General features: G+C 43.4%; 2 protein-coding genes across 2 annotated transcripts; both read left to right on the forward strand.

Moving 5' to 3' along the window:
• The first annotated feature begins 340 nt into the window (after positions 1-340).
• crnkl1 (crooked neck pre-mRNA splicing factor 1) lies at positions 341-7,748 on the forward strand. Its single transcript, XM_053445642.1, has 14 exons — positions 341-539; positions 2,585-2,737; positions 2,893-2,984; positions 3,182-3,340; positions 3,440-3,606; positions 4,064-4,242; positions 4,334-4,504; positions 4,625-4,816; positions 5,148-5,207; positions 5,351-5,431; positions 6,006-6,245; positions 6,365-6,466; positions 6,561-6,809; positions 7,207-7,748. The coding sequence occupies exons 1-14, from the start codon at positions 492-494 to the stop codon at positions 7,636-7,638; spliced, it is 2,325 nt and encodes a 774-aa protein (XP_053301617.1). The 5' UTR covers positions 341-491; the 3' UTR covers positions 7,639-7,748.
• A 598-nt stretch (positions 7,749-8,346) lies between these two features.
• On the forward strand, positions 8,347-11,406 carry LOC128460444 (tripartite motif-containing protein 16-like protein). Its single transcript, XM_053445643.1, has one exon. It carries the CDS (start codon positions 9,035-9,037, stop codon positions 10,388-10,390), a length of 1,356 nt encoding a protein of 451 aa, XP_053301618.1. The 5' UTR covers positions 8,347-9,034; the 3' UTR covers positions 10,391-11,406.
• Positions 11,407-11,488: the final 82 nt, after the last annotated feature.

The raw sequence follows: 11,488 nt of genomic DNA on the forward strand, positions 1-11,488 counted from the left end.
TTTAGAAGGGATCTCCATCTTGTTCAGAAGACTCACCTCAATAAGAAGATGATGAAAGCTCCTGGAGAAGTTCGTTTAAAATACACAACGTTTAAAATGGACAAAATGGCCTCTAGACACTTGAACCAGACTGAACTGCTGCTCGCTAGGGGGCGCTGTCGAGCCGTTGAGCTGTTTTGCCACAGCCGGTTGCAATAAGTCCAGAACACGTGATATTTCCTGTTTTCGAGAATGTTCAAACCGTCAAAATGCGACTGGTTTCCCCTGAAGAATCAAACTGGGAGCACTGGTCCAGCCCGACCTGAGCCAACTGGGTTGCCACAGTAACACAACGCTGAACCGGAGGTTCATGGGTAACCCGCAAGGCCTTCTGGGTACTGTAATGGCGGCTCTCGCTGGCGCAGACACAAACGTCGTCTAACGTTTGAAAAACCCGCGTCGGAACCAGATTCTCCTCCAGTTCTCTGTGTTTCGCGGAGCCCGTCGTCAACATGGCGTCCACCGCGGCGGGGAAACAGCGGATACCGAAGGTGGCGAAGGTAAATAACCGGGAAACGAGCCCACGGCACGAGAGCAGCGCCGCGAGCTAACGGGTGCTAAGCTAATGCTAACGGACCGCGGGAGCGTGTGACGGACACACGTTGACAGATCGAGCTCGTGTTCCTCTTTGTGTTAAAACTTTATTACAAACGATCGTTGATTTAAAGTGTGAACTTCAGAAGGGCCATGTTAGCCAGACGAATCCCACCGGACCAATCAGCGTGTAGCTCCTCTTCCCTGTGAAGGCTGCCTGTGTGTGTGTCTGTGTGTGTGTGTGTGTGTGTGTCTGTCTGTCTGTCTGTCTGTCTGTCTGTCTGTCTGTCTGTCTGTCTGTCTGTCTGTCTGTCTGTCTGTGTGTGTGTGTGTGTTATCATATCACTTCGTGCTCTTTCAAAACACTGTCTATAAACTGTCATGTGTACTAGTTGAAGTGATCGTTGTACATGTACACGGACTCAGACTTCACTCGTACCCTGGCAGTGGTGAAACAACACGTGTAAACAAAAGTATACTAAATCCAAAGTTGTGTTGCTGACACGTTTAATGTTCGCACTACTAAAGACTGGTAATAAAGTCTGACACCAAAATAGATATTTTTCTCTACTCGTTGCTCAAGTCTTGTATAGATAAATAAACTTAAGACATTAGCAAACAGTTGTAAAACGTGGTTTACTTCCTGTTGCCATTAGGTGGCGCTACCACTATCCCTACATACCATTTCAAATCACTCCAGAATACAAAATTGTTTTGGGGGTTTTTTGAATTTCAATCAAAGTTTTGTGAAAGTGAAACTTTTTGAAATTTAACCCCCCAAGTAAATAATAATAATAAGAATCAAAGCAATAACAGTAGGGCCTTAGCACTGTCGGTGTGGGGGCCCTAATTAAAGAGTGTTTCCCTGCTCACCATGTTTCCTGAAACACTGAAGATTAAAGTAATGAGATGACATTAATTCAAGGGTTAGCTCAAAGCGTGGCAGCAGAAACAGGAACTGCCACTGAGGATCAAAGGATAGTGAGAACACACTGTTTAGTGGCAGCTGCCTTTGATAACACACTGTTTAGAAACGAACTCACTGAATTTAAAGTTCATCTGATGAACGCTCTAGCAGGAGTTTGTTCAGACACAAGTGTAAATGTGTAAAATTGCCACTAAATCCCCTAAAAAAAACGTGATTCATTCGGCAGCAAATAATACAAAAATTCAAACCAATTGGGGCAGGATTAATCTTCAGTCTTATCTAGAAAGTGTATTGCAACAACAAAAGCTTTCCCACTGTTGATCTAGTGTTTCCGCACAGACGGTGTTGTACCTTAATGTAGTCATGTACATAGGAAATGTAAAGAGTGTTAAAGTCTCAACGTAATCATCCTTACTCGTATAGACAGCAACCAGTCAGCAGGGTTCCTACTGGAAAAGTCATGGGAAAAAATAAAATCCATAAAGTTTTGGAAAAGTCATGGAAATTTGTTGTATTCATATTTATGTCATTCATTTACGCTGAGTTTTAAATATTTCATATGCTTTTAAAGAAATACGCTCAAAATATAAGCAGGCATACTTGGGTTTGTGTCATTTAAGTTCTACTGAATGCCTTTGAATTCTCATTGTTAGTTTAAATACTACATTTTGTCACTTTTTCGCGTATACACTGAGATTTCACAACAGGTTTGGTCTTTGGTTTAAAGTTATTGAAAAGTCATGGAGATCCATGGGTCAAAATGTGTATGAACCCTGAGTCAGTCATTCACACGAGTGCAGCATTCTGTTTTTATTAAATATATACTTTATCAAACTGCTAAAACACACACAGACATATGTTTTCTGTTAAAATTCCTTTTTGGCTTTTATCAAATTTCTGGTTTGTTTTTTTCCTATCAAACCTCTAACTAGATATTAAAATAATTTTGTGGCAAGAGGGAAATCAAACCATGACCTACATTTGGTAGACATAGTTGAGGAATGTTGTCTCTCAGTGCTGAGACATCATGCTCACACCACAGCAGCATTGTTTTAACAGAATGTGTGATCTCTTGTGTTTCAGGTGAAGAATAAAGCTCCTGCAGAGGTTCAGATCACAGCTGAGCAGCTGCTGAGAGAAGCCAAAGAGAGGGAGCTTGAACTTCTGCCACCACCACCAAAGCAGAAGATCACTGATGAGGAGGAGCTGAATGATTACAAACTGAGGAAGAGGAAGGTGAGTGCTTACAACCAGGGACACGTCTCCTCTCTCTGAGAAGTGTGTGATCTTTAACACTCATTGAAAATCCTCAAGTTGTTCCTAAAACGCTTGTGTCCAATAATAAGTTATTATCAAATTAATTTGAAACCTGTGTATGTCTTTTCTTTCAGGGGTTTGAGGACAACATAAGAAAAAACCGCACTGTCATCAGTAACTGGATCAAATACGCACAATGGGAGGAAAGCCTGAAGGAGATCCAGAGGTATGTTTATATTTACTATCTTAGAAGATATCAAGGTATTTTCATACAATTATGATCCATCTGTAAATCAGAAATATTTTCTTTGTCAGCTTTTAGACGAGTGATAAGTTTGTTTGTAGATATTTTTTATATTTTGGTGTAATTTTGCGAGTTTAAACTGAAACTCTCTCACTCATCACGGGCTCCTCTGGTTTCAGGGCGCGTTCCATTTACGAGCGAGCGCTGGACGTCGACCATCGCAACATCACTCTGTGGCTGAAGTACGCCGAGATGGAGATGAAGAGTCGGCAGGTGAACCACGCCCGCAACATCTGGGACAGAGCAATCACCATCCTGCCACGAGTCAACCAGTTCTGGTATGAATGATATTTAATAACCTGCGGACTGATCATGGTTTTCTCACTGGTTTCTGCAGGCGAGGATAGTTTAACCATTTCTGTTTGTCCTTCCTATAGGTACAAGTACACGTACATGGAGGAGATGCTGGAGAACGTGGCCGGCTGCAGGCAGGTGTTTGAGCGCTGGATGGAGTGGGAGCCTGATGAGCAGGCCTGGCACTCGTACATCAACTTCGAGCTGCGCTACAAGGAGGTGGACAAGGCCCGCACCACCTACGAGCGATATATCCTTTTGTTTGTGTTTCTGAGTTAATCCACAGAAAAGAGTCAAATGAACTGAGGGAGGGTTTTTAGTGTGTGGGAAAGATTTGGATTCATATTTATTTTGGTGTCCACAGGAACGTGAGGTAAATAGATGGAGCTGTCATACATGTGGTCATTTACTGACAGGAGACATGAGCCATTCAGGGTCAGGCACCAGAACCAAACCTAGAAGAATGTGGAAAGTTCAGTCATTGCACAAACTAACTTAACTAAATCCAAGATAAGAATGAAAAGTAAAAAGTATGGATCCGCTTTATTTGAAGAATCCAAAAAGAAATGTATTTTCTTCTTAACAACCAACTTTCAAGAAAAAACATCAACAATGTAAAAGAAAAAAATGAAATCCAGCAATCTGTCATATTTGACACGTATTCCAAAGTCCTGTGTGTCACAACGTTTTTCTTAACACTGCTGCACTCGTCATCGTTCACCCCGAAGTGAAGAACTGGATCAAGTACGCTCGTTTTGAAGAGAAGCACGGTTACATCGCCCACAGCAGGAAGGTGTTCGAGCGATCGGTGGAGTTCTTTGGAGAAGAATATGTGGACGAAAATCTCTTTGTGGCCTTTGCCAGGTTTGAGGAAACACAGAAAGAGGTTTGTGTAACTCCGCATAGAGGAAACATGTAGACCGTGTCTTTATTAAAACAAAAACACACTTGTTAACTGTCTGTCCCTTCCCTCGCAGATGGAACGTGTTCGGGTGATCTATAAATATGCCTTGGACAGAATCCCTAAACACCAGGCGCAGGAGCTCTTCAAAAACTACACGATGTTCGAGAAGAAGTTTGGAGACCGTCGGGGAATCGAGGACGTGATCGTCAGCAAACGAAGATTCCAGTACGAGGAGGAAGTCAAGGTATGAACCAGGAAACTAGAGCCTGACTCACATTCATCAGCCGGAAGGATTACGGTTTATGATAGTTTGAGAAAAGTTGTGAAAAATATGGTTAATCTGGATTTTATTTATAATTTTCAGGCAAATCCACATAACTACGACGCCTGGTTCGACTACCTGCGCCTGGTGGAGAGCGACGCTGACCCGGACACGGTGAGGGAGGTTTATGAGCGAGCCATCGCCAACATCCCCCCCATCCAGGAGAAGAGACACTGGAGGCGCTACATTTACCTGTGGATCAACTACGGCCTGTACGAAGAGCTGGAGGTCAAGGTGGGTTCAAAGAAGATGCAGTTTAATTTGAGTGGGATGAATAAAAAAGAAAATGGGAGTTGACCATCGTTTACATATTTTCCCAGTTCGATGTCCTGAGCTTGTGTAAAAAAAATAGAATCTGGAAATGAGCAGAATATCTGTTTAACTTCAAGTATTAACCAACATGTCCATCACAGAGCGATATTTAATTTCACACGTCACCATCTCAGAAGAGAGCGGGTAAATTAACATGGTTTGGTCATGTGTCTTGAGATTCTATCTAATTGTCCAACAAATAACAAATCAATATCAATCCATTCTAATTATATTTCTGTTCTTTCTTTGTCAGGATCCAGAGAGGACGAGGCAGGTGTACCAGGCCTGTCTGGATCTCATCCCTCATAAAAAGGTAAAACTGATTTCTAATGACGAATGGGATCTTACAGTCCTGTTAATATAATATAAATAAGTTAAAATAGTAGAACAGCACTTTTAAAAAGTTGATACTGTGGTTATGTAACTATTAATCTTGTATCATATTTGTTATTTCAGTTCACATTCGCCAAGATGTGGCTGCTCTACGCTCAGTTTGAGATCCGACAGAAGAACCTGCAGGGAGCAAGAAAAGCCCTGGTGAGGTTCCACAGCACAAAGACTTCCTGACACATTCTCATAAAGACTCATTTTCACTTTCCACAAACTGATTCATGAGGATTAATGAGATTAAGCTTTTAAAAGAACAGTGTAAAAACATTTTTGACCAAGATTTATGCAGATCAAGGATTGTAAACATAACGAGGTGGAGATTTATGACACATTAGACATGAAGTAAAGTGAGGCCCAATCCCACACTTAAAACCTAGGGTGACCCAGAATGCCTTGCGAATCTCAGGCAAGACACACAATGCACTTGATTGATCGAACTGCTTTTCTAATAACAAAGTTCAATGCAAAGCATCCAAGCTTTTCAAATGTCATTGATTCACCTGCATTAGCAAAGAAGTTATTTGGATATTATAGGTTTGTCACTTTAGTAACCTTAGTAATCTATTTCAAAGGGCAAGATAACCCTCGAATACAAGGGGTAGGGGCAAGGGGTGAAATGGCAAATGTGTCACTTTAAAAGTCTGAAAAGCTTTGAAGGACAACCTCATGAACACATCCATGAAGCCGTTATTTCCAATCATCCCTGTTTCTCTTGGCTCAGGGCTCAGCGATCGGTAAATGTCCGAAGAACAAGCTGCTGAAGGGCTACATCGAGCTGGAGCTGCAGCTGCGTGAGTTCGACCGCTGCAGGAAACTGTACGAGAAGTACCTGGAGTTCAGCCCAGAGAACTGCACCACCTGGATCAAGTTCGCTGAGCTGGAGATCATCCTGGGAGACACAGACCGAGCCCGCGCCATCTTCGAGCTCGCCATCGGACAACCGAGACTCGATATGCCAGAGGTATTGTTTATAGTTTTGAATAGTTTTTGTTTTATCCTGCACATACAAGTACACATTACAAACATTACAAAAACATATCTTTGTTTGGCTTGATTTAATATCACTGTTATCGTTCTTAGGTGCTGTGGAAGTCTTACATTGACTTTGAGATCGAGCAGGAGGAGTTTGGAAACACGAGACATCTTTATAAACGGCTGCTGCAGCGCACACAGCACGTCAAGGTGAGTACCACACTCCAGCGCTCTCTCCTAAGACACCCGGGCTCATACATTTCACTCTGTCTCTGATCGGCCTCCTCGTCTCTTCCTCGCTCAGGTTTGGATCAGCTACGCTAAGTTCGAGCTGTCGATCGACGGCCCCGACCGGCTGCAGAGGTGCCGGCAAATCTTCGAGGAGGCCAACAAGGGAATGAGGAGCTGTGAGGAGAAGGAGGAGCGGCTGATGCTGCTCGAGTCGTGGAAGGACTTCGAGAAGGACTTTGGCTCCGACGTCACCGTGGAGAGAGTCAGAAAGCTGCTGCCGGAGAAGGTGAAGAAGAGGAGGAAGCTGACGGCCGAGGACGGGGTAAGAACACGATGTCACATTATATATATTATAATCAGCAGAGTGTCTTGTTTTGTACTTTTGGCTGTGACGATGTTTTTCACTCCAAATACTCAAATGTTATTTTCAGCTACAGTCTTTCAAAATGTTCCAGTAAAAACATAGTTAGAAGATAATGTCCAGCCAGTGGAATTCTTTATATTCCCATTTGTCAAAGAAAAACAATTCTCTGGCCCCAGCTTCCATTTTTTTCTTTGTTTTTTATTATTTTAAACTAATTTATAAAGAATTTCAGTTTGACATTTTATACACAAATTGAAATATTAGTTTAACAAGCCACAGATTAAAAGTTGGGGGGGACGATGACTTGCAGCCAGTCCCAGGTTCTGATCAGTATCTCTCCCTGACTTCCCCCCAGTCGGATGCAGGCTGGGAGGAGTACTACGACTACATCTTCCCAGAGGACGCCGCCAACCAACCCAACCTCAAGCTGCTCGCCATGGCCAAGATGTGGAAGAGGAAGCAGGTGGACGTCGAGGGGGAGAGTGTTCCAGAAAAAGATCCGCCGGCTGAAGAGCAAATGGACGAGGACACGTCGCCTCCAGCGTCTTCCCCTGAGGAGCCGGCAGCTCCTCCTGAGAACCAGCCAGAGAACGACTCTGACAGAAACACTGTGATTGAAACCGAGCAGGAGAAAACCAATGATGACGACGCCAGCAGCAGCAGCAGCAGCAGCAGCAGCAGCAGTGAAAGTGAGGAGGAGGAGGAGGAGAAGGAGAAGGAGGAGGAGGGCGATGGAAAGAAGAAGAAGGAAACGGAGAGCAAGAGCAGTGAGGAAGATAAAGATTAGACTCTCCACGCAGGGACGACCTGGATTCATTTTTCTACTGTTCTTTTTTCTGTCTTTATTGTTAGACCATGTTTTCTTTGCATCTGAGTCATTACACACATCAATTCAAACTGGCTTCTTGTTTCTTTTTATATACAGAAATTTAGAAAAGGAACTCTTGTACAAACAGTGGCTCTCTGACTGATAAACAGCATCTGAACTGTGAACAGTGTAACTGGGCAGGTCCAGTGGTGACCACACATTTCACGTGAGGGTGATCGGAGCCGAGCGTCAGAACCACACTCTGCTATCGACTCATTCTCCCTGTCTCTGGACAGAGCTTTCCTCATATCTGCACAAAGAGAAAACATAAAAAGATTTCAGATCAGTGTGAACAGCGCCCTCTGCAGGTTGTTTGTCATGATGCATTAGAACGTTAGAATGAATTTGTTAAACCTCCACACTATGTGTCTTCAAGTGGCAGATGTTTAGAGATTTCTGCCAAAACAATGAAGGTGACTGGAATTTGGTTTATGATGCTCAAGGTTTTACACATTAAAAAAAAAAAGCATTGACTTCCAGAAACAAGATCCAGATGATTCAGAGCGGGTCCTCATAAAGTCTGGACATGGCTGCAATTCAAATTTAAAAACAAACAACCTTTAATTGAAATTGGATGGATGTTTATTCTATTAAGGTGTGTGAAAGTGTCTTTGCTGCCAAACTGAAGAAAGTTATACAATCTGGTGTGCACTGCATTGATCCCTGAAACTGATTCTAATCAATCTGCTGGTTTGCTTTGAACACGTTTAACGAAGAAAGACAAGTTGTTGTGGTTGACCACTAGATGTTATTGGTCCACAAAATAAATGCCATCATTTCAGAATAAAAGCTGGACCTCAGAAAATAAAGTCTCAGGTCACGACAAAATCTGATCAGAGGTTCTGTACAAAGATAAATTACCGGACAGGAAACAGGAAGTAACGTGTAACTTCAAAATTGTATTTCATTCATTCAAAGTACAAAGTTTGATTTGATGCTGTAACCTTTTATACTGAGCTGCATTATTTAGCTTTTATTTTGAATAGTGAACTTGGGCCTGAAGATTGTGTCATAACAATTATATGTGTGCTAATGCATTGCCTAGTGATATAAACCACGAAGGCACACATAATATAAAAAAGCCACTTTACGCTTTAATAATATAAAATAATAAAACAAAAGCAGTGAGACAGCAAAGGAAGCCGCCTTTAAACAGTGAGACAGCAAAGGAAGCCGCCTTTAAACTGGTTGACAACACTTGGTAAAAAGAGGAGGTGATGGAGAGAGGGAGCAGAGGAAGTGAAGGAGAGGGAGCAGAGATCTGGTTCTGTTCAGAGGAAGTGAATCTGTTCTTCAGTCTCTGACAGCAGCTGAAATGGCGCAGCAAGAAAATCACCTGGACAGAGAAACGTTCTCCTGTTCGATCTGTGTGGATCTACTGAAGGATCCGGTGACTACTGTCTGTGGACACAGCTACTGTAAGAGCTGTATTAACACCCACTGGGACAATGGGGAGGAGAGAGGAAGCTACAGCTGTCCTCAGTGTAGAGAGACCTTCACACCGAGGCCTGTCCTGGAGAAAAACACCATGTTAGCTGATTCACTGGAGGAGCTGAAGAAGACTGGACTCCAAGCTGCTCCTGCTGAGAGAGAGCTCGGGCTGAGGAGACAAACAATCCAGCAGAGAGTCCAGGACATAGAGAAAGACGTGAAGCTGCTTCAACAGGAGGAGGAGGCCCTCAATGGCTCTGCTGATAAAGCAGTGGAGGACAGTGAGGAGATCTTCACTGAGATGATCCGTCTGCTGGAGAAAAGAAGCTCTGATGTGAAGCAGCAGATCAGATCCCAGCAGCAAACTGAAGTGAGTCGAGTCAGAGAGCTTCAGGAGAGACTGGAGCAGGAGATCACTGAGCTGAAGAGGAAAGACCAGGAACTGAAGCAGCTCTCAGACACAGAGGATCACAACCAGTTTCTACACAACTACCCCTCACTGTCACCACTCAGTGGACCTACACACTCATCCAGCTTCAGGATCCGTCCTCTGAGGAACTTTGAGGACTTGACAGCAGCTGTGTCCCAGGTCAGAGGTCGACTACAGGACATTCTGAGTGAGACAGAGACACAGATTTTACAGATTGTGTCTCAAGTGGATGTTTTACTGCGACAACCAGAGCCAGAGACCAGAGCTGACTTCTTAAGATATTCACAGGAAATCACACTGGATCCAAACACAGCACACGTATGTCTGTTATTATCTGAGGGAAACAGAAAAGTAACATTGATGGGTGAAGTTCAGTCTTATTCTGATCACCCAGACAGATTCACTGGTTGGTCTCAGGTCCTGAGTAGAGAGAGTCTGACTGGACCTTGTTACTGGGAGGTGGAGTTGAGGGGGGGAGTAGTTCATGTAGCAGTCACATACAAGAACATCAGAAGAGCAGGAAGCTCAGATGAATGTGGATTTGGAAACAATGATAAATCTTGGATGTTATATTGTTATAGATACAGTTATATATTTTATCACAACAGCATCTACACTCCAGTGTCAGGTCCTGTGTCCTCCAGAGTAGGAGTGTACCTGGATCACAGAGCAGGTGTTCTGTCCTTCTACAGCGTCTCTGACACCATGACTCTCCTCCACAGAGTCCAGACCACATTCACTCAGCCGCTCTATGCTGGAGTTATGGTTTATTATACTGGATCCACAGCTGAGTTCTGTAAACTCAAGTAGACTCGAGTCATTAAAGCAGTGATTTAGATCCTGTGTTACCTGTCAGTGCTGCAGTCTGTTGTCCCTGCATGCTTCAAGGAGACCATCGTTGTCCCGGTCAGACAGCACCACATCCTCCACCCTGACTGAGCTCAGCACATCACCAGGACGGAGCTGCCATCCATGAAGGACCTCTACCTCCACCCAGCTGCTCTGCCTGCTGCCGTCTGGCCCACGGTCCCACAGAGAGAAACGTCTCTTCTTCTCTTACCTGGTTATTTATGATGCAGGAGCTTTTTCTTCTCTGATGAAGTATAATCATATTTATAACCTGCGTTTGCTTCAGTTAGAGATTTGTTTCATTTCAAAGCATAAAAAGCTCTGAACAGAAGAAATAAACAGGTGATTACTCTCATCATTTCAGTGCTAATGCTCACAGGCTGTGAACACGTCTTTGGAAGAGAAAACAAAAGACCAACAGGTCAGTGGTTGTCCCCTGTTAACACTCGTCCACTTGACCTTTGACCTGTTGTGAACCATGTTCCTGTGCAATGGGAGATTCACAGAGATTTGAAATCAGAGCTCCGTGACTCTGATCCAGGATCTGCGACAGGCTGAGACAGAAGCTTCCTTTAAATCCTCTTGGCAGCTTCGCACCTGACGAGTGAAAACACGTCCAAGGTGACGATGTGGTGCGTTGAAATAACTCTGAATAAGAATCAGTTTGTGTACATGTGATGTTTGTTAGCTCTGCCGAGGAGGTTGTGTTACCATCTATGTTTGTTTGACATTTAGCAGGATTCCTCAAACACTACTGATCTGGTTCTACTTGGACTCACGGGCGGATCCAGGAGGTTCTTTGCCGAGTTTCTTTAACAATGAGAGATATGACCTTTGACCTTGAATTCTCAGACATTCATTCCTGGATATTGACGACAAAAATCCAACATGTGTGAACTTTTACAGATCTAAATAAAAAAGCCACTAAGTTTGGAAAATGTGTTTGTTTTAATGGTCTTAGTGTTTGTTAATGAAGTGAGGTGGCACCAACTACGTGTCAAACACAAGGTACTAATAAATCCCTCATTAGACCAAACCCAGATGCGTGTCTGAATTTGT

The sequence above is a fragment of the Pleuronectes platessa genome, chromosome 17 (assembly GCF_947347685.1).
Source record: "Pleuronectes platessa chromosome 17, fPlePla1.1, whole genome shotgun sequence".
Classification (NCBI taxonomy): domain Eukaryota; kingdom Metazoa; phylum Chordata; class Actinopteri; order Pleuronectiformes; family Pleuronectidae; genus Pleuronectes; species Pleuronectes platessa.